Raw genomic sequence first — 23,342 nt, forward strand, 5'->3', positions numbered from 1 at the left:
AGGATGGCTGCTGAGGGGAGCTTTTGGGGCCATTTGACAGGAATCTGATCTTGGCTAAGGACAAGGAAATGGGCTTCAGGCAGGAATCTGACCTTGGGCCATGACAAGGAAGAAGCTCAGGCAGGAATCTAATTTTAGGGTAGAACAAAGAATTAGGCTTCAGGCAAGAATCTGAATTTGGTCTTGGACGGGGAAGTAGGCTCAGATATTTTGGTCATCCTGATAAGCCCTTAAAAACAGTGATCATGGGACTTTGCTTACTGCCTTGCTTGTTCCTTGATGATTCCTGTTTATTGCAATTACTGGCATGTAATTAAAATTACATGTGGATTGGGAAAAAATAAACCTGCCTTGAGTCTCAGAATTGCCTGAGGTCATGCTGCAGTGTTGATAATCGTCTCTTTCTTTGCAGTCCCCGCTCCTGCTCTGGAGAACCTGCTGACTGACTGAGAGGGCTTGGTCAGACTGTGAGAGTGGAAGTCAGGGTAAAGAGGGAACTGGACACAGAACCTTCCAGACTGCTTGAAGGACTCCCCCGTGAGCCAACAGAAGGCTCTTTGAAGGATGGCAAGATCTACTTAAAACTGTAACAGAACAGTCTGGGCAGCTCCGTTAAGGAAGCACATGGGCAAAGGCAGCAATGGGGATGAAGCCTCAGCAGTGATACCTGGATCAGTGATGAATGCCAGTTCACTGGCTGGAGGCAGGTAGATGACATTAGAGGGTGTTCGGAAGAGGGTTAAAGCCCTGAAGTGAGGAACCTGCCCCAGCAGGTTTCTGTTGGAAAATAGGGATCCAACATTTTAGCATCACTTACAGGGATTTCTGGGCAGGCAGGCAAGGCTGGCCTTTTGTGTCAGTTGGGAAAGATAAGAAACGGACTTACAATGGCTTTACCAAACAGGAATTTATTTTTATTTACAAGGAGTCTGGAGATGGAGAGTTGTTGGCACTTGCTTGGTTAGATGATCATGGGGTTTATGGATCTTTTGGCCTTTTCTTTAGGTAAAACATGGTTGCTAATGGTCCAGGCATTGCATCCTCAATCAAGAAGGAAGAAGCAAAGCAAGGCTCTCAGAAAAGGCATGGGCTTTTCTAGTAGCTCCTGTAGACTTCCACTTCAATTTCATTGGCCATACCTGATCACATGCTCACCCAAACGTGCAGAGGAGGCTAGGTTTATAATCTCTGGTGGGAAGCAGCGAGAGAAACTAAATTGGGACTAACCGAGTCACAGAGTATCAAGGTAGCTACTATGGTTCCTCTGGATGACCTGACTTGAGGTCTCTCCATGATTTGCCATTTCCCTAGGGACTGCTAAGTCCCTTGGGTGGTCCTATCTATCCCAGATGTCCTGTCCTGCTCCTCATTACATATCAGAACAGCACATGTACCTTTAAGGTGACAACCCCCAACCCTTTCTTTATTTAGGAAACACATCTTCAGCATAAAACCTCACCAGCAGATACTTAAGACAGGTTCACTGTATTTAAACCAGTGTTTCTCAACCTGTGGGTTGTGACCCCTTCATGGGGGTGGGGGACCACACATCAGATATCCTGCATATCAGATATTTACATTATGATGTTTAATAGTAGTAAAATTGGTCATGAAAAAGCAATGAAAATAATTTATGGTTGAGGGGGTTACCACAACATGAGAATCTATGTTAAAGGGTTACAGCATTAGGAAAGTTGAGAAGCAGTGCTTTAGAACATTAGAGTTAGAACACACACACACACACACACACACACACACACACAGAGGATGTGTGTGTGTGTTACACATCTATGCAGGCAATATCCATAAGGAAGAGATAGAATCTCCATTCACTGTCAGACCCTGCTGGCCATCACCATCATTTCCAGCAGGCAGAGCCACTGGCGCCCCAGCAGGGAAATCTGTGCTCTGGGGAGTGAGAACTTCTGCTTGTCTGGAAGTGCTCTTCCCACCTGCAAAGGTGAATTATGGATTTCATTCTTCAGGGGAAAGAATTCTGGCCTGGCTTACTCTGTAGATCTTCAAAAATGGCATAGGAGCAAAAGATTCAAGTAATTCGTGTGTAACAGAGGGAGGAAGGGGCTTTTGAGGAAGAAGAATGGGTGGGGAAGACCCAGACTGGGGGGAAGGAGGGGCAGGGTCTCAGGTAACAGTGCTGGCAATATTGACCTAAGAGTTTATTCCATCACCATGGCAGTGGGGTCTTCAAAATAGCATATATATTGTTCCATAGGAAATCATTATATAGTTGCTTTCCAAAAAGCTGTAGAAAGCTAAGGTTCTTTCCCCCTTCTTTTTGGCTAGAATTGCATGATAGTGTTTTTATACCAGTAAGAAATAATGATTGGCAGTTATAATCCCCTGACCAGGCCAAGGAATTCTCTCTCTCTCTCTCTCTCTCTCTCTCTCTCTCTCTCTGTGTGTGTGTGTGTGTGTGTGTGTGTGTGTGTGTGTGTGTGTGTGGTGGGAACACTATGGATAGTGAATGAAGAATTTGGGGGCTTCAGAGGAGGCACTGGGAACCTCCAGGCCAGGGAGCCAAGAGAGTTGGCTATTTTTAATATACCACTCTTGGGTGCGTCAGCCTAGCTATATGTTCAAACCCATGTCCAGGACCACCTCCGGGAGTGTGTTAGACACGTAGCTTCCAGGGACTGTTCACAAGATTCTCTGATTTGTGCATACAGTAAACTTGGCAATGTGCTGTTCTAGGCTGGAAGCCAGAGCTCTGAGGTGAGGTGTGGTTAATAATTTAGGGAGGGCAGTAGGGAGGAGCAATTAAAGCCAAACTCTGAGGCAAGCTGGCAAGACCTAAAGCTGCTTTGCTTGGGTCCCTTCCCACCTGACCACAGTCTGCTGTCGCCTCCCATGCCCTTCCTTGCTACAAACATCTGGTGCTTTCTTTGCTTGCCTGTGATTTCTAAAACAGGTGTCCTTGGCCTCAGGCTAAGCCAGAGTTGAGCTGTTCCCAACACTAGGAGCTGAGCTGCTCCAAGAAATAGGCCTTATTGGGCAACTGAGGCAGAATGGAGGGACACCTGGCCCTCTTCCTCACTTCTGCTAGGGAAATATCAGTGAGTCAGAGCAGGGATGGCACCTCTGGAGGTCTTTCCTGGCAGTGGCTTCCTCTCTGGTGCAAGAAGGCTAGGTGCTCAGAAAGAAAAGTCCAGAGACCTTTCTGTGGGGTGTGTGTGTGTGTGTGTGTGTGTGTGTGTGTGTCTCCAGCTTCCCAGGAATAGCTGGCCTCTCAGGTGTGCCTTGCTGGCAGCATTGTGGGCTAGGGTCCTCAGGTTCAGACTGGCTGGAGGAGGGCTGGGCCAGAGTAAGTGGCAGGAGCTGGATGGAGGGAGCTCTACAGTGCTCTTTCCTCGCTGGTCAGTGTGGTGATTCTGCGTAGGTTTTCCCGGACTTTGATGAACTCAGGGGCGTGGTCCTCGTCTCTCTGTGGTGGGTTTTCCAGCTGAAGCAGAGAAACACAAGGAGTGAATTTGGCAGGGTTGGTTCCGGAGGTGGGGGTAGAGTTTCTATTCTCAAAAGCCATGGTATTGGACCAAGGGTCCTGTCAATGAGGAAAGCCTGGGGGGCGGGGTTTTACAAACCACCACAAAGCTGGGGTATGTATCAGGCAAGTATACACTTGAAAGAGGGTCATAAAGATTAACATGAACAAAAAAAAACCCCTACCCTCACTTCAGGAAACATTATCAAAACAGTACCCAAGAGGAAATCCCACCATCTCTGAATATGGGGAGGGGTGATGTGCAAATGACCTCTCAAGGGTCAGGCTGCTGGCAGCCCCGGGTTTTGATCTTGTAGCCCATATCCATTCTGGAGATGCTTTCCTCTCCCTTAATGTACCTCATCTCTGCCACTATTCATGTCCCCAGCCAGCCCTCCCAAAACACAGGATCCCAGATGTCTCTGTTTACTGGTTCAAATCACATCTTCCTCTGGCCCCAGACCCTCCTTCCTATGAAATAGAAATGCCACCTGCTCTCAGGGCATTTCAGGGAGCAGATCTATCTTCCAGGATATAGACCTTACAGGAAAGCAGGGGATCAGAGAAGTGATGCCACTGGACTAGAGTCACACAGCAGGGCAGAGGTAGATTCTTGGTCCCATGCTGACCTTCCTCTTGGAGGAGGCTCAGACTGAAGCTGGACGCTTCCCACCCACCTGGTTCAGTCTCTGCTGCCGCCTCAGCAGCTCCTGCTTGAAGGGGCACTGCATCCGCTTGGCCTCCAGCTCCTCCTCCTTCTTTTTGATCAGCTGATTCCTGCGACGGTGCTCCAGGACTCGCTGCAGCTCAGGCTTGCTGTCCATACCCAAGCCCCTGCGGATCAGGAGAACAGTGAGGAGACTTTTTCCTAGCCTGGGACACCAATCCCTGTATTATCTCTTAGATAGAGCGTTTGGGAAACACCGGAAGGGGGCGATCTCACAGCGCCGTGCTATATAGAAAGGCAAAGAGGCCCCCCCTCCCACAACACAGCAGGGCAGGTACAACAGGTGAGTGAGAATTTCAGACCCGGCTGCAGACAGAGACCAGGAATCACATGGTTGCTGGATATTTTACTAGAGCTTCTGATGGCGGAAATGCTGGCCTTCGCTCTCTTAAAATCTCATGGGATTTAATTTCCTTACAAAAATACATATTTGCCGGGCGTGGTGGCGCACGCCTTTAATCCCAGCACTTGGGAGGCAGAGGCAGGCGGATTTCTGAGTTCGAGGCCAGCCTGGTCTACAAAATGAGNGGAGGCAGAGGCAGGCGGATTTCTGAGTTCGAGGCCAGCCTGGTCTACAAAATGAGTTCCAGGACAGCCACGACTACACAGAGAAACCCTGTCTCGAAAAACCAAAAAAAAAAAAAAAAACAAAAACAAAAATACATATTTACCCCTATTTTACAAGCCAACTTTTTTAAGTCTAGGAGACAAAAAACAATGCCTGGTTTTCATGTTTCCTTAATTACCAGCCACATGTAACGAACTTTAAAGTGTTTCTAGCATTAACATTTTCCCATTTGCATATGAATCCCACTCATTTTGCTTACCCTTTCCTGGTAGACTAAGGTACACGAATATATGAATATTTCATACTGTATATGTAATTTTCAATATAATTTATTTATATTGCAAATATTTCAGTTTGCCTGAAGCTGTTTTCCATCGTGGTGGTACTTTTGATACTGAAATGAATGACTATCGCAAAAACAACTGAGGACATGACAATGTTATAATATTAGTAGAAAACACACCCACAATCAGCTTCATGTGCAAGGGGTAGCTGTCGCATGACTTAGAACAGAAATCACTTCCAGCTCCAATACAACAACCAGCCGGCAGAGGGCGCCATGAAGGTACCACAAGCTTCGGCCTCTTCTGCCAGCTTCGGCCTCTAGCCTCTCAAGGGCCCATCAGCCACCCTCTCCTACACTTGACATCCTGTGATTGCTGATCACAGATGTGTCATAGCCCATTTCCCCCCCTGACTCGTGTGTTTCACTGCCATGCTCTCCCCCAACAGAGGGCGTGGCTGAGAAAGAGCCGTCACTACCTGAAACCTCTACAATATTCATGCTCGCTCTCTCTCTCTCTCTCTCTCTCTCTCTCTCTCTCTCTCTCTCTCTCTCTAGTTTTCTCTGCCAACATGACCCATCTCCCAGCAGGTTTGGCTCTTGCCCCTGCTTTAGGCCTTCTAGATATCCTCTCTTCCATGACGTCCTGTAGATAGTCCCCCTATCCCAGTAGCCCCCCTGGGGTCCCACATTCACTTAAAGCCTCCAGCAACTTTCTTTTCCCCTGGGGAGGGCAGAAACTGGGTCTCCGTCTTTTGTATCTTAGGTGTGGGCATAGTGCCCTGCACACAGTAGGGCATCTAAGCACACAGCAAGTGGATAGGGCTTTCAGGTTCACACAGTTTCTTCTGGTGACCCTGTTGGGGTTCCAGGCAATGGCTAGGCCAGTCCCCATAAGAAGCATTTTTCTAAGTTCAGCAGGACATTGCTGGACCAGCCAGCTGGGTGCCACCCTACCTTTTGTGGTTCATAAGCAGCTCACGGTGCAGCTCCTGATGGCTCCGAGAAGCCTTCACAGGGTTCAGCAGCTTCTTGGGTTTGATGAGCTCTGAATTCCACTCTCTGTACTCTGGCCGGGCCATGAGTCCCTCGATGTCAGCCCGCTCCCTCTGGATCTCTGAGTACATGGAGGCTGTAGTATTGGGAACTAATGTTACTTCACATCCCACATTCCAGCCACCCTTTGGGGCGCAGCTTAGTGTTTCTCACACAGACAGTGGCTTCTGAGCAATCTGGGTTAGCTACCTGATAACGCAAGTCTTGCTTTCTGCCTCTCTATTGTGGGAGATAGTCACTCCACCAAGGGAAAAAGCTGGTTGTGATTATTGGAGATGATGTTCTCTGGGAGGTGGGGTTCAGAAGTGAATAGAGACCAAGGCTCACAGTAGCTGTCACGGGACTGGGGAGATGTTTCAATCAGGAAAGAGTCTGCAATGTGAACATAACGACCTGAGTTAGATTCCCAGCACCCAGGGAAAAGCCTGGCATGTTGCTGTGTGCTGGGAACTCTAGCACCATGAGGTAGAGATATGGGGAGCTCACCGGCCACTCTATTATCCTAGTCAGTGAACCTCATGTCCTAGTGGGAGATCCTGTTCCAAGATGCAAGGCAGACAGTGCTTGAGGAATAGCATCCAAGGATGACCTCTGGCCTCCATGCGGCTATGCATACATGCTTACCTTCACACACACACACACACACACACACACACACACACACACACACACACACAGACAAGTGCATAGTCACTGGCTGTGCTTGATAGTTTTGTATCAACATGACATAAGCAGCGAGAGTCATCTAAGGGGGGGGGGGGCTCAATTGAAGAAAATGCCTCCATGAGAACAGGCTGGAGGCAGGCCTGTAGGGCATTTTCTTAATAAGTGCTAATGTGGAGGGTGCCCATTTTGGGTGGTGCTGTCCCTGGTCTGGTGGTCTTGGGTGCTATAAGAAAGCATGCTGCGAGCAAGCCATGAAGAGTAAGCTAACATGCCACTCATGTCCATGGCCTCTGCACTGGCTCCTGCCTCCAGGTTCCAGCTTGGTTTGAGTTTTTGTTCTGATTTCATTTGATGATAACTAGTGATGTGGAAGTGTCAGGCAAATCAACCTTATCCTCCCCAAGTTGCTTTTGATCATGGTGTCTCATCACAGAAATAGTAACTCTTACTAAGACAAGACACTGACAGAAGAAAAAAATCCCAAACAGCAAAAAAGGATTACATTTCACTTTCTGTTTTTTAACAAACTTGTGTAAGAAAAGGAAAAGGTGTAAATTGTGGTGTGTGTGTGTGTGTGTGTGTGTGTGCGCGCGCATGCGCGTGTACTAGCCATAGTTCTGATGTCATGGCAGAGGTGCAGTTCCCTAGTCTCCACACCAGACAATAGTATGTGAAATGCTGCTGTGCCCCTGTAACAAACACACCGCTACTGTCTTGCCTGTCACACTCATGTGTCCCACTTCTACCAAGTACCTGGATATTTGTCAATGTACTTTAAGATTTAGGCAGAAAGGCTTCTCTGCCACAGACAGCTCCTGATACTTGAAATGCTTAGAGGGGGGGAAGGGCACAGGAGAAGAGGGGAGGAGAGAAGAGGAAATAAAACGGGGGAGGGGAGCAGAGGGAGGAGAGAGGAGAGAAGAGTTCTATAGAAACAAGTCACAAAGGGGGACAGTCGCTGCCTGGCTGTTAGCCATTAGCGATTAGTGATTAGCAGTTTAGAGTAATTACAGAAAATGTTAGGGTGGATTCTGCCTCCCTTCTAGGCTGGGCTTTCGGAAGCACCCTAACCCCCTTTCTGACACTGCCCACCTCCATAGTGCTAGCAGGACTAGCCAGTGCATGTCAGCTGGCCTGGCTGGTAGGCTTGAGCCTTTTCTGTGTGGTGAACATGAGCAGTATTTGGTGTAATATGCAGTGAGCACTCAGTGATGTTGGTTGGTAATTGGTGATAAAACTTTTGAGGTTTTGATCTTGGGGAGCCAGAGGTCTAAGTTGGATTCCATGTGGCAACGGAGGTAGCACGTCCCCACCTCACACACCGAGATTCCACATTCTCTGTCTCTCAGCTGAGGTGGGCCTTCAACTTCTTACACACTGGTGCTCAGCCTCCAGTCCCAGCAATGGAGAACTATGAATCATTTAATGGTATTTTGGTGGTAGCCAGGTGAAGTATAAGAATACCTGCTTTTTCTGTAAAAATTGAAACCATTTTTTTCATATAATATACTCTGATCAGCTTCCCTCCCCATCTTCTCCCCACCTTCCCATCCACCCACCTCCATACCTTTTTTCTCTATCTCTTTAAAACACAAATGGGCAAATTAATAAGCAAAGAACCCAACCAAATCAGAATAAAAACAAAGAAAAAGCACATATGTTCACAGACATGCATACACACAAATTAAAACCCATAAAAGCACAGAATTGGAAACCACACTATAGGAACTAAAGACCAGTGAGACACACACACACACACACACACACACACACACACAGAGAGAGAGAGAGAGAGAGAGAGAGAGAGAGAGAGAGAGAGAGCGAGAGAGAGAGAGAGCACTCATTTGGCTTTGCCCAGCCTTCAGTTGGCTATGTACTGCTTGCTGGTCTGGGGCCTCCCTTAAGTATGTTTCATATACCCGGGAGATCCCACTGGGGAATAATTTTTCTTTTGCAAGCAGCTGCCAATTGAAGCTGGCTTTTTGATTAGGGCTGAGAGCTTGAGTCTATATCCACCCTCTCACACCCAATCTAGCTTGGACCTGTGTGTGTATATGCTGACATCTGCTTTTTTTTTTTTTTTACTTTTTTTATTATTATTACATATTTTCCTCAATTACATTTCCAATGCTATCCCAAAAGTCCCCCATACCCTCCCCCCCGACATCTGCTTTTTATTGAAATAGCATTCTCAGAAGCACTTTGGAAATGAGGATTTTAATCATTTCCTTTTTCTCTATCTTTCTCATGAGGTGGTTTCTTTTCAGGTTATATCTAAATGTTTTGGTTCTAAGAAAATGATTGTGGGACACCCTGGTTATTTATTTGCTTTTGAGATAGGATCTTGTGTAATCTAGGCTGACCTCAACATTGCTCTGTAGCTGAGAATGACCTTGAATTTGGTCCAGGCCTATGCCACTGTGCCTGGTTTTAATTGGGGCTTGGAATCAAACCCAGGGCTTCATGCATCCTGGACAAGCACTCTACCAACTGAGCTACATCCCCAGACCTTTAGTAAATGGGAACGTTAGAAAATTACCACCTCCCTTCCTGCCCATGGAAGGAGAGCATAGTTTTTTAGTTGATAGAGCCGTGTCTTCCAGGAGCCAATATATCAGAATGCCTTGATGCAAATTGTATCCTTAAGATCCCTGTTTGGTATCTACTCTGTTATTGAATTCTCTGATCTTTAAACAAATTCTCTGTAGACTTTCCACGTCCTCAGCTCCCATCTTGTCCAAGCTGCTAACACACCACACTTCAGTATCTCCTTGGCTGTCTGGCTAGTGACTGTGCCCTCACCTCTTCTGGGCCCCAAGCCTCCCAGGGCAGAATACTTCTCATCAGACATACCATCGTTACAAGAGCTCACTGTGTATTGTCAACATGCTAAGACTGCAAACAGAAACAAGTTACATAACTTTTGGGGAGTTATATAAAATAATATTAAAATATAGTATTATAATTATTTAATAATAATACTTTAAAAAGGCATACCTATATATCCAGCAAAACAGTAGAAGAGAGATTCACTTGTATGGCCAGAATAAGTGCACAGAATTAAGAGCTACTACATAATAGGAATGACCACTGAGAAAGTGTACAGTGCTTATATTCCTGTCAGCTGCCAGGCCTTGTGGTAGCACTAGGTACACAGAGGAGAGCCGAGCAAGTGGGGAGCCCTGCCCTAAAGATTACAAGTGGCTCAGACAGACCTGTATAAAGGAGCAAGTTCAGCCAGGTGCTGGGGAGAGCCTCTCTGCGGAGTGGGGCTCAGTATCTGGGCATTGAGATGGACGGGAAGCTGCTCTAGGCCTAGGGAGCAGCTGTCTGGCTCCCACACCTTAAACAAGCTGGGTCTGTTCTGGGAACACAAAGGCACACTGTGCCCAGAGTGGCAAGCTCTGGTGGAGGGGTGTTCAAAGGGAGGGTGGTCAGTTGGCTTCAGGTCCAGGAAAAGGCGAGGCAGATTGGATTTCTAAAAGGTCATGGTGACTGCCATGTAGGGGAAATGGTTAGCTGGCCTTAGGAATTTTGATTTCCTTCACTTATGCTGCTTCTGCTTGCCTGGTAGTGTTCTGTTACATCCCAGAGAAGCCTCAGATTGGCCCTGCTGACCTCCTTCACCCCCGGGCTACCCCCTCAGGAAGTTGTGATTTCCAGGGTGACTCTGGGAATACAAGTCTTGTCTAGTTTAAACCTTCTATGTCACTGTCTTGAAATATCTCATACATGTTGGAGAGGAGTTCCCCATTTTGTCCTGAGCCCTGCACATGGGGTCACCTCACACCAGGTCCATCAGTGGCCAGCCCTGGCTTAAGGATCTCTCTGGAGCCTTCGCTCTTCTTAAATTAAATCTATGATGTATGACTAGGCAGGAGTCTCTGAGAGGGCAGCTGGAGCTGGGGAAGATGCTGCCTCTCTGAGTGTTGAACTCCAGTGTGTGTGTGTGTGTGTGTGTGTGTGTGTGTGTGTGTGTGTGTGTGTGTGTAGGGCTCATGGGAGTCCTCAGGGTTTAAGAACTACAAAGCGAGCCTTCTAGCCTTTTACTATGGTAGATGAGGCTTCTGTGCGAAGACCCTTGAGTAGGTCCTGCCATGAAGATGCTGTTCAAGGGAGAATTTGGAGATGTTGGGTCACAACCTGTCTCACTGCAGGTGGCAGCCCTGGTTGCCTAGGAACCCTCTAATCTTGGCATTTGACCAGGCACTGCATAACTTCAAAGCAGAAAAAAAAGCTGGATTTTATCCTGGAGGTCAGGTGGGGCTCCTGAGGTAGAAATCTGGGGTTACTCCCAGAGCTGCTGGGGTTCTAGGCAACCTAACACCATTGAGGGTATGGTCATGATGGCGGTAACAAATTGAGCATCGGGAAGAGCAGCCCTGAAAGCAAGCAAGCTGGTAGGGGAGAGAAAAGCCTGGTAAAAGAGGAGCTATATGGCTTATAGCTTTCAGGGAGACTGGGAAGTATTTGATATTCACATCTGGATTTGGATTTTAACTCTGTCCTCATACCACTGAAGATTTCTGTACAGGAGTCTGATGATGCTTGCAAGGCTCTTGGCAAATGACTAGCTCTAAGTTGAAGGTTTGTGCTGGTTCCCAAGGCTGCCACAGACAGCAGTGTGACTTGTGAGATGCACTCTCAGGCCTCCACTCCCGGAGATTAAACTATGAATAGTGGCCTAGAATTGCAGCGTGACCACCTCATTAGCTGCTGTTGCTGTTAAATGCATCCTGATCATAATCTTTTATTTTCCTTAAAACAGGAGAAATTAGTTAAGTCATTAGATACTAACCTTGGCTGTATGTCGGGGTGCTCAGGGGCATCGAATTCTACCTTAAGAATGCCCATTTGGGGGTTGGAGAGATGGTTCAGCGCTTAAGAGCACTGACTGCTCTTCTGAAGGTCCTGAGTTCAAATCCCAGCAACCACATGGTAGCTCACGACCATTCGTGATGAGAACTGATGCCCTCTTCTGGAGTGTTTAAAGACAGCTACAGTGTACTTACATAAAATAAATAAATACATCTTTAAAAAAAATTCCAATTCAATTGGCTTAGGGGTGCAATCTTTGAGAGATTTGAAAACTCCTGGGTGATTCAGTACTCAGCTGTCTTTGTAAAGCAGGAAGAAGGGTGGGACGGGAAGTATTCAAGCCTCTTTGCTCTGGCTGAGTAACTCTAGCTCGCTGTGGCTGGCCAGTCACCACAAGCAGGTCTAGTTGAGGGCTTACTTTTTAGGTCATTAACCCAGACACCCTTCTCTGGAGAATCATGGTGTTTGAAGACTGAGGCGCTCCTATTGGGCATGGAGCTCTGGGGCCAGAAGGTGTTGGCTAAATGAGTGACCTGAATGTCTCTAAGGGGGTGGGAGGATTTGGGGACTGAGAAGAGAGTCTCATTTTCCCCAGGTTCTGCTGGTGACCTAAAAGGTCCCACAGCTCCCTCCTAAAGACTGAGCCTGATTCTGGGTGTGCACAACCTGGTTGGAACAGTTGACCCAATCCCTGTTCCCAAGGTCCCTTCACCTCCTCGGCCTCTTTTTGGCAGTGTTTCACATATCCCAGGTTGGCTTCAAACTTGCTACATAGCCAATGATGACCTTGAACTCTTGATTGCCCTGCTTCCACCTCCCAAGGGCTAACATTATAGGTATAGCCACATGTCCCATTTATGAGATATCAGTGGTTAACTTCAGGGCTTTGTGCATGCTAGGTAGGTTCTTGACCAACTGGGCTGAATTCTTAGCTTTGCCTATGGTCTTCATGTCCCTTCTGACTGCATTCCCTCTATCTTCACTGTTCTTATTGTGTTTCTGATGCATCAGTCACAACAAACAACACTGGGTCCAGTAAAGTGTCCAGGGGATAAAGTAAAAGAAACAAATGTAACACATAATTATGGCTTGTGTGACCTCAGGCAAACAGCTCACACTCTCTCAGCCTCTGACCTGTGGAGGTCATGGCAACCTCCACCACCCTAAGGTCATTAGAAGGTGAGATGATGGTGTGCACGCTGTACTTGGTATACTACCTTGCCAAGTAAGTCCCATCTAGGCAAACTATTAGCCTCCTGTCGTGCACATTTTGCAGTGAGCATGGAACTTGGTCTGAATCTCATGATTATCTTGATGGCAACTAATTTTACAGTTGAGAAAATCAGAGCTTATTAAGCTAAGGTCAATGTTGAGTACTTAGCAAAGCCAGAATCATTGGAGTCCAAACCTTGGACTCTTTCTACCACAATATTGTCTCCCAGGAACGGCATGTTTTTGACTCAATAGAACCAATTTACAGCCCTTTGCTCTCTCTGTGTATTCAAGAAACCCTAAGGAAGAGGCAGTTGGTTCCCTTTGATGACTGAGAACATGAAGGCTAGAGAATCAGCCAGTGAGCAATGCAAATACTGCCCTGCTGCTTGAAGCAGCCTTCCCTGTCAGGCCTGTGGCCAGACTTCAACCCCCTGCCCCTCCAAACCTTTCCGGCTCAGCATCAGCAGGCCCAGAGGGGAGGCTTTGGGAAGCACTGGCAAGAGAAGGAGAAACATTCAGAAAAGCTGGCAGCCACTTGTCCTGCTTTCCCTTTCCTCCCTGCGGGTGGTATGCGTTTGTAGCTCACTGGCCAGTAACCTAAGAACATACATGGCCACATCTCTAGGTCTCCCTGAAGACTCAGGCCAGCCTTCTTCTTCATCTTGGAGCTACCTGTCCATTTGGGCAAGAGGGCTCCAGACAACTCCAGACCAGCTTCCTCAACTCTTTGTCTTGGCCCCCTGGAACCGTTTAACCAGCAAGAAGGGTTGAGTTTGAAGGGTGAGGCATATAGGGTCCTTAGCAAGGCTGGAGATTGTGCCATGCTGTTGAGTAGAAAGCCACATGAGCACACTACCATACTGTTGTCCTTGTGACCTGCTGCCTGCCACCTGGCAGCTGGCTCAGGGAAAACCACAGCAGGAGTTACCACACTAGGAAAGCCATCAGGATCCAAGCTGCTCATGAACCTATGTGTGGGAACTGTCAAGAGACCATCCCACTTATAGCAGCTTCCTAGTGACAGGCAATCTTCTATTCCCTGATTTCTCTAGTCCCAGACTGGCTGTGTACCATATGATGAAGCTAAGTCCATTGGCAAGGTGGGAATTACCCAAAGCCTGCACTACCGGTCTAACCCCTGATTCACAAAACTCGCAATAAACTGAGAAGGTGGGCAACCCCTTCTTAGGAGCAAACCTCAGAGAAGTCATCTGATTTCTCCAGATCTCAAAGCCCATGTATGAGGGAGCCAGAGTCTGAGCTGAGCTCTGGTGCCCAAACCCAATTCCATGCTTTTCTCACTACATACAGAACCTGGACTATCTGTTGATTTTGTCTATCTGTTCACTATGAAGTGAACCCTTCTCGCTGACCCTTCACACCCCTACTGTGTGATAATGGATTTAAGAGAGGCTGTAGCAGGTGTTAAATTCCTCTCAGTATTTACAAGCAAACGGTCAACCAGACTGCAGAGCTGTAACTGAGAACCTACTTAACCCCATACCCCCCACCTCCACTTTTTATCCCTGCAGCACCTCACCTCAGGGAGGCAGGGTCCCAGTACCCACAATTTGAAGGGTTCAGTTTCCGAGACAGCTTTCTCTGATGCTCTCAGGTCCTTCTCCTTCCCTCCACCTTCTCTTGGAACACACTCAGCCTAACAGCATGTGAAGCAGATCAGATCCGAGTCTTACTTCTCTACAGGTTCTGGGCTGTGAGCTCCTCTGCAGTGCCCGGGCTGCTAGTTCCTCTGCAGGTCTCAGACTTAGGGAGTGCTAAGCAGGTCCTAGATGGCTGAGGCAGCCGCCCCCAAAGGGCGGGCCTTAAACCCCCAAGATGGGAGGCACTTTTGCACTCCCATTTATTCTGATATCAATAAAAAAGAACTGTTGCTATAGAAACCGTTATTTCACTTGGTGAGTGGCCATGTCCGAGACTCAGAACACCATGTCCAAGCCACCCTGATTGAGAGGCACAAATAAATACATGTTCTGTCAGACTGATGAGGCATAAGAATCCTGCCAAGCTTTGTTTGGAACAAGGCGGCTCCTGGCTTCTGGGGAGGAATTTCCCTTGTTTGTATGGGAGGGGATTCCAGCACTTCCCCAAAGAGGGGGGGGGGACCATGCTTCCTGCTGCAGTGACTGAATCTTTAGAACTTGGCTCTTGGATACTAGCAGGGAGAGAACTATAGCTTGAGTCAGTTCTTGGCAATTCTCCAGGCATAGGTGTAAGAAACATTGTGAAATGAAGTGGTCATCTACAAATGTGTTGGGCAGTGGTGGCACACATTTTAATCCCAGCATTTGGAGGCAAAAGCAGGTGGATCTCTGTGTTCAAGGCCAGCCTGGTCTACAGAGCGAGTTCCAGGACAGCTAGGACTACACAGAGACAGTCTCTAACTAACTAACTAACTAACTAACTAACTAACTAACTAACTAACTAACTTCACATAATTAGCTTCATACCTGGAACTTCACAGAAGAACCAGCAGGCTGTAGCCCAGGAGAAGGGCAGCAGATAGAGTTTGTACCTAGCCCACCCTACTCTGATCCCGGTCCTTTCTGAACTTTGGCTTTCCTGACTGTCAGCTGAGGGTAACAGTGTGGCTGTGTGTGACCTCAATGAGATGGCATTCACTAACACAGCCTGCAGAGAACTGTCATGTGCTAAAGGCAGGGCCTTAACATGCATGCTTGTGCCTGGCTACAATGAGAATTCGTGCAAATAAAAGCTGAGGACATGGGTAGAACCCCAAAGACAGTCTAGGTGCTCGTAGATCAAAGGCCTTCTCTGCATCCCTGAGCTCATTTCTACTTGAGCATTGGGTCTATTCTGGCTTTTGACATTATCCCCTGCCCCACCCTCACTGAGGAAAACAGCACCTGTTTACTTTCTCATGGAACTTTGGTTGGCCAAGGGCGATGAGGCCCAGGACACACATCACAGGTAAGCAGACACATTCCACATACAGTTTTGGGTTCTTTTTGGCCATAGGATCTGTTCGTTTAGTCAACACCATATATATTCCTGGTATGATCTAAGTGGACATATACATGATGGAAAGGAGACAGAGACAGATATTACTCCAGTCCGCAGGGAATTCACATTCAGTGTGTGTGTGTGCATGTGTGACAGTAGATAAAGATACATACAAGAAAATGTCACCCAGTGATGTATGGCTGTAGAAAGGCTGAGTGAGGACAGGGAAGTGACTGGTAGCTTGGGAAGGGTGGGCACAGCCAAGGCTGACTCACAAGGAGTTGGTCATTGCTTATGTGGGACAGAGTTTTAGGTTGAGCACAGCTAGTGTCCAGGCTCTGATGTGGGAATGACCTGGGAATGGTAGAGGATGCCCAGCAGAGCTGCCACAGGGAAGGAAGAAAATTGTGGAAGGGCCTGGAAAAGGGAGCCTCCGGAGGGAATTTGGAGTGGACCACTCTGAAGCCACAGAAACTTAGAGTTGCACATTCTCGGGCATGAGACAATGTTCTAGGAACAATGTGTAGTATTCTGTGTCTATCGCTCCCCAGTCTGCCTTTCTGGAAATTCCTAGAATGGTGGCCTCCCCCAGCTTCCCACCCTGGCTGTTCCATTTTATTCAACTCTCTCCACTGAACAGGACGACAAAAGTCTTGTAAGGGCCAGGGGTGTATCTCAGCTGTAGAATGCTTGCTTGCCTGGCATACAGGAAGCCTTGGGGTCATTCTCCAGCACTGCATAAAACTGGGTATGGTGGGTCATACCTGTAATCTGAGACAATCAGCAGTTCAAGACCATCCTCAGCGCCATAGTCAGTTCAAGGCCAGCCTGGGCCACATGGAATCTCATTTAAAAATCAAAACCAAAGACTTGTCAAACCACTATCGCTATGCCTGCCTCCTTCATCTTATTGTACAGAGAAGGAATTGGGCATGTCTTAGGGGGTTTTGGTGGTCCATCAGAACTGACCTTGTTGCCTTCTGACAGCTGAGACTCTAAAGACCCTAAGTAGGGACTCTGACAGCTTCTACTGATGTATAGAAAAGACAGAAGCCCACATCTCAGTCCATTCTAGAGGGAGTGGCTCTGAGAGTCCCCATACTGGCCATGGTACATTTCCTTCTGTCCACTCCCTGTTCTAGAAAGTCCTGGTTGCAGGACCAGGACAACAGATGGCCAAGGACAGTTAGGCAAGAAATCTGAAGGCGAGGTGTGGTTTTCTCTGTGCAGCCACAACTCCGTTGCTCCAACTAAGGCTTTTGTCATAGCCCAACCTGGGTGCAGACCCACAGGCTCACCCACTAGGCTGGCAGCTCAACATCAGGCCCTTAGCTTATCCTATCCTGACTTCTGTTCCATTACTGAGATGCTTGCTATGGATTAGACACGAGGTGTTCTCCACAAAGGCTCGGTGCTGAAGGCTTAGTCTCCAGATATGCTATTCACAACTAGTCACGATGGCCTTACCTTCAGCAACGGATCAGTGGATCAGTGTACTGATGGGCTCACAGTTGAATGGGCTATCAGAAGGAAGGAAGTAGGTCTCTGGGAGGGGGTGACTTTGGGTACATTTTATCCCTGTCTTTCACGCTTGAACTCCATATGGTAAAGGCTTCTACCATGTTTCTGTCTTAGAAGCAATGGGAGCAGTGCTCAAAATCAGCTGACCTGAAGACATCCAAAGGATGGATACCAAGAGCTTGCTGCAGTGTGTGAGCATTCATGACACTGCACAGGAGATGGGCAATCAGAGGCACCACTGTTCAAACCACAACTGTCCACAGGAGAGATTGTGGCACCTTACATGGGGTGCCGCAAACCAGCATGCCACCTGGAAAGGATGTCCCCTACATTGTAGGGAAAACACGCAGTATGAGCCCCTCCCTTTCTCTTCTTAAATGCATGCACAGAGAACCTATTTCTATGTAAACAAATCTGCCAGCACTGGTCAGTTCTAGGAGAAGAAATCTCATCTGCTATAGCTAGGTATCACTGGAGTGTGCAAACCAGAAGTATGGGCATAGGCTCACAGATTATTGTATCAGGACTTTTGATGGGGGCCTAGACAGGGAAGTGTGTGTGTGTGTGTGTCTGTCTGTCTGTCTGTCTGCATTTCTGAGGCTAAGCAGGACCTTGGGCATACTACATAAGTTATTTACCACTGAGGCCCACCCCCTGGCCCAGGAATAGGGATTTTGCATACTGCCCTGAGGAATCCTTGGTATTAACATTTGAGAGCTACTCTTTGATAAAATAAAATTATAAGCCCTTATTCTTTTGTTACTATTCTGTAACGTTTGTGGCTTAATAATGAACAAACCCATTATACTCCTTTTATATCTTTGTTATCATAGGAGAGCAGGAAGGAGGCAGAGCAGGGGAACCCACCTCTTCCAAGCACCTGTCTTGAAAATCAGTATGAGCTGGGCAGTGGTGGCGCATGCCTATAATCCCAGCACTTGGGAGACAGAGGCAGGTGGATTTCTGAGTTCGAGGCCAGCCTGGTCTAGAGAGTCATTTCCAGGACAGCCAGGACTACACAGAGAAATCCTGCTTTGAAAAAACCAAAAAAAACCCAACCCCCCTCCACCCAAAACAAACAAACAAACAAACAAAAAAAAAAAAAAGAAAAGAAAAGAAAAAAAGAAAATCAGTATGAAATCCTATGTTCATTTGTAATATGGAAGAAGACGGAGACCTGAGCAAATGAACCTGTCTGGAGAGTGTTCCAGAACTCTTCATGGGTCAAGGTGGAGCCGCTGTCTCTCTGCCCTCCACCTTCTCTGAAATGAAGAGCTTTAGAAGCTGATAGGCAGAATTCTCACTCAGCCCCATAGTGGGCTGGAGGACTGAAGGAGACTGCCACGGCCTCCCTGCCACCCTCACTCCTGGCTCTGAGAAGTATGAGAGGAGAGGGTCCTGAAGACCCGGGGAGGTATAGCTGAGTGTGGGGCATCTCCCCCTGTAGTGCAGGAAACTCTTCCAAACAGCTTTTCTTTCTTTTCAGCTTAGTTTACTTCAGTCCAGTAGCATCAAAAGCAATTCAGATGAGCCGGCAAACATCAGAGAAGTTTCCACAGCAACTCGAAACTTCTTCCTTGACCCTGTGTTTTGGAGTCTCAGTCTCCAAAAAAAGCCCACAAAAACAGTGCCCGGATCAAGCTGGCCGCCTCTCTGGCCACTCTGGACATACTCTGCTGAAAGGACTTTGGGGCAGGGGAAGGAGCTCGCCTGCAGTAGAGCTTGCCATGGGGCCCACAGAGAGATTGGAAGTTGATGAAGAGTTGCCTTGTCAAGTTTGAACTGGGAAACAGTTACTCCCCCCACCCCCCAGGGGGTGGGGAGGGATTTCAAGCGTGAACACAGGAAGTGGGGCAGGGCAGCAAGAACCAAGAGTCCTTTTTTTTTTTTTCTGAAAGCTGAACCTGCTGCCATTGGCATAGTGAATTTGGTCTCTAAGAGTGATCTTACCCTTATTTTAGTTGTCTTGCTGTGAGACAAACCAGGACACATTCTCATACTCCTCTCCCTCCCCCTCCCCCTCCCCCTCTCCCTCTCTCTGCTCATGGGTATGATGGGAAGATCATAGTAATCCATATAATTTCAGAATGCCCATGGTTGCATGGTGGTAGAGAACAGCACTCCCAGAAGAATTTGAATTTCAGAGAAGCAATGGAGGTGTTTAGTACAACTGCACCCATTTTATGTTTGGAACTATTTACAATACAGGAGGTTCAAATTGTACCAGGGTCCAGATTTTTGTTTGTTTGTTTTGTTGTTTTTTTAAAATGTAGTGCTCCTTGGTAGTAGTAGTGGATTGGAGGTTTTCCGCCCCCTGGTGGCTAACAAAGAATACAGCCACCTGGGGAAGTACCCTGTTATTTACACGGCAAGAAGCCTTCCTACCTAGGGTGTTACTACCTAGGGTGGCAGTAACACACGCCAGGGAGACATTTATGAAGGGACAATAAATAGCTTTTTAGCTATGAGTGAGCATGAGTTATATCACAGAGTGAGTTCTTCCAGTCAGGGGGGCTATGAGTATCTGGTGTCAACCCAGACACCAACCCTGGATCCATGGCTGAACAGCTAGGTGACTTTCAACCTGTCCTCCTCATCTCTAAAATGGGGCAATTGTCTGATGAACAGAGGGCATAGGGCATGGAATCCTCTGGACCAGAGTCGGGCCACCTGCCTAAGTGGCAGCTACTATCTTAATACCGCATGCAACAGCATCAAAGTGCCATTCAAGTGAAAACTTGGAAATTCAGTATGAAGCAAATGAACAGGTCAGCTATGCACGGGGAAATAAGAAAGCAACAACCTCAAGTATGACTAGTAGCCGGTCGTAGCTGCTAGTGTGACTAGCTCAGTTCCTTTGGCTTCTCAAGTTCTCCAAATAGCTGTGGATGCCTGCATGGCTGTTATGCTTGTTTTCGTTGGAGACAGGGTCACACGGGCTGGCCTAGAAGTCACTACGTAACCCACACTAGCCTTGGGCTTGCAATGATCCTCCAAGTGGCACTATACTCCTCTGTGTTTTTCTAGTAGTATACTCTTACTTGGGTGAGGCTCAAGGCTGCTATCCAAGGATACAGTTGCTCTCTCCCATTGCATACTATACTCTCCTGGGGACATCGAAAGGGCACCTCACTCCAGTTCCTCTGTTTTTCTTTGTGTTGAACAGTGGGGAGAGTGATTCCTCAGTTCATGGCTGTAGATTTGAATCTCACCGTCATCCCTAACTGTCTGTGTTGTCGTACACAAATCATGCTACCATCTGAGTTCCAGTTTCCTCGTTTTCCAGCAGGAATGGATATTGCTTACATCCCCAAGAGAAGGTCATGCCTGCTCTGCCTATCAACACATCCTGTGTTCCCCCCCCCCCCAAGACAGAGTTCGTAGTAGAGGCCAATAATGATCAGATGGATGAGTACAGGAGTGAACCAGGATGGCCAGATGACAGGGGCAGAGCCTTATGAAGACAATGACAGCAACAGATGGACTGAATCATTGCCGTTATTTCTGTCCTAGGAAGACAGGCTGACTTTGGAGAAGTAGCCCTGAGTCTGAAAGTGTTTTCTACCTCTGAGATGGGTGGAAAGATTCTTTGCTAAAGACCATGGGCTGCTGTTGCAGCTCTCTGGGGTTATCTCCTTACTAATGGAGCGGGTATTTAGGGGGTTCTGTTAGCGTTGCGAAGATGGAACTAGACAATGTCTGGTGTTTTCAGTGAGTGCTCCCTCTGTCAGCACCCGGGCCTCAAGGAGGCCTTTGTCTCTCTGTGGGGCGGTGAGGGTGGGGGTGGGGTGGGATGGACCAACCTGTGACGACCCTTGGAGATCTGACTTGTCTGCCGAAAGCTGAGAAAGCCAGTCCACAATCACAGTTCCAGCTAGAGAAAGCTCAAGGCCTTCCGCCTATTAGAGATCTTGCTGCCAGCGTTATGGGAACTTTTGAAATCTGATTCCTTGATTGGAGGTTGCTGGCTCCGTGCGGGCTGGGCTGGGTTAAACCTTGCGCCCCACCCCACCCCAGAAGGCGCTGTCGGCGCTGAAACATTGGCCAGGTATTGTCTTACACAAGGGGGCTTAAGGCAACCCTTGTTCAAACTACTAACTAATTTGGTGGACGTTAACTCTCGCGGCAGGGGCGAGGCTCTGCAACAATGAGCTCTAAGGCACCCTGGGATCCCAGGCAGCAGCCACCACAGCAAAACCGCCTTAGCACTTCTGGCTTCATAGTCTGCAGCTGACCACTAGCTGAGACCCGCTCCTTGCCCAAGGCAAAAAGCAAAAGGGCGAAGTTCCTTGACTCTTTCGAATCACTTCCCCGTAAGGCAATTTTCACCTTCCCTAAAATCCCGACCAGTAGGAGTTTAATTCCTAAAGGAAAGAAACATTTCAAGCCTTAATCGAAGGCATTTTGTCCTATTCTTGTATATCCCTATGTTTTCCCAAATTATTTTTATGCTGACCATATATTCGTTTATACTATTATTTGAATAAAGGACTTCTGAAGTATTCCTAGTAGAAAATACAGTGCTTATCTGCGCATAGGGAAACAAAAAATTAGAGATGAACACCTGTCATCAACAAAATTCAAAAGCCCGCCGCGTGTTTCCTTTCCAATCTTTGCACGTCCACAGTGAACAAACGCTTTCTGAACTGCCTGGAGCACCCACAGGACAACCAGGGCTCCCTGGTAGGTGGTAAGCAAGTTCATGGCTTTTCCTCCCCCCATCCCCCGCCGGACTTCCCGCTTTGCCCTCAAACCTACCTACCACCCTCGATGCTTGCTGAAAGATCTTGGATTGGGGACCCTGCCTGCCACCAGCCCTGACAGAGACCTCCCGGGACCTCTGCAGGCAGGACACGTAGTGTTAGCAGAAGTTTGCATCTGTGCACGCGCATGTGTTTCCACACTCAGGAAGAGGGAGGGCACTGATGGAAGAGGAGAGAGAAGAAACGGAAGGACAAAGTAAGAAGTGATGAAGAAACGTCGAAGCTTTGAGATGATGGGAAGAGGAAACTTGGCGTCAAAGAAGGAAGGACCAGGGGCGCTGCTGTCTGCAGAGGGTGGTGGTGTAGTTCCCACTTACCTGACCTGAGCAGCATGGCTCGGTACAGCCCGGTGGCCTCGGCGGGCGCACTGGCCCACTCGCCCAGCTTCTGTGCCATGCCCTGCGCTGTGTATCCCCACCGCGGAGCCTGGACTGAGGGCTTGAGCAGCTTCTCACTCGGTGATAAAGACGCGCCCGGCTGCTCCACCCGCAGGGGATCTGGTTACTGTGGGTTGTGTGTGAGATCCAGCCTGCTTCCCAGATCTACGTGGGGTGTGCGGTGGACCAAGGGGCACAGGCAGTCTCTGTGCCCCAGGAAGCGGACGGGTGTCCAGACACTTTTGCAGCATCACACAGAGCACTACCAGCCTGGCCTCCTGCTCACCTCATCCAGTTCTTGGCCACTGGCCTCTGTGAAAGCTGCAAGCAGGTATGGGATTAGGAAGCGTTATTCCTTGGATCTGTTCCCAGCTGAGGTGGCAAAGAGAAGCCCAGGGTCCTCATCTGAGATGTGCAGGGATCCATAGTTCCTCATTCACAGGGTTACAAGGTGAGGCGTGGCAGGTGTAAGAGGGAGTGCTTGGAATCTGTCAGGTTCGGAGCAGACTGTTGCTCATTTGGTAGAGTGCTTACCGGTGAAGCCCTGGGTTTGAGACACAGCATCGCATAAAACTGGGGATGGTGGTGTACATCTGTTACCCTAGAACTTAAGAAGTGGAGGTAGGAGGGTCAAGAGTTCAAGGTCTTCCCCGGCTACATAGCTAGTTTGAGGCCAAACTAAGCTACACAAGAGGTATCTCAGAACACAAGCAAGTAAACAAACACACCACAAAGATTTGAGTGGTAAAGTGAGGCTGGGGCAATGCTGGGGTAGGGAAAAGTCAGTAGGACTCCTCAAGGCGGAACTGATTTCTCTGGTTTTGTGGTGTCTCTTAAACAGCCAGAGGAGGAGACCAATGGAAAAGT

The 23,342-nt window shown here is 48.1% G+C and overlaps 1 protein-coding gene across 8 annotated transcripts; it reads right to left on the reverse strand.

The window, feature by feature from the left end:
* Positions 1 to 892: 892 nt before the first annotated feature.
* On the reverse strand, positions 893 to 22,766 carry Fam107a (family with sequence similarity 107 member A). 8 transcript variants are annotated; one of them, XM_029469117.1, is made up of 5 exons: positions 14,373 to 14,678; positions 13,278 to 13,325; positions 6,035 to 6,209; positions 4,177 to 4,333; positions 893 to 3,460 (listed from the first exon to the last, which is right to left on the reverse strand). In XM_029469117.1, the coding sequence occupies exons 2-5, from the start codon at positions 13,291 to 13,293 to the stop codon at positions 3,353 to 3,355; spliced, it is 456 nt and encodes a 151-aa protein (XP_029324977.1). In that variant the 5' UTR covers positions 13,294 to 13,325; positions 14,373 to 14,678; the 3' UTR covers positions 893 to 3,352. The 8 variants fall into 8 exon arrangements, with proteins under 8 accessions (XP_029324977.1, XP_029324983.1, XP_029324980.1 ...); XM_029469123.1 differs by lacking the exon at positions 13,278 to 13,325 and adding an exon at positions 6,323 to 6,505 and having other exon boundaries at positions 14,527 to 14,677; XM_029469120.1 differs by lacking the exon at positions 13,278 to 13,325 and adding an exon at positions 6,323 to 6,505 and having other exon boundaries at positions 14,401 to 14,677.
* Positions 22,767 to 23,342: the final 576 nt, after the last annotated feature.

The sequence above is a fragment of the Mus caroli genome, chromosome 14, assembly GCF_900094665.2.
Source record: "Mus caroli chromosome 14, CAROLI_EIJ_v1.1, whole genome shotgun sequence".
NCBI classification, from domain to species: domain Eukaryota; kingdom Metazoa; phylum Chordata; class Mammalia; order Rodentia; family Muridae; genus Mus; species Mus caroli.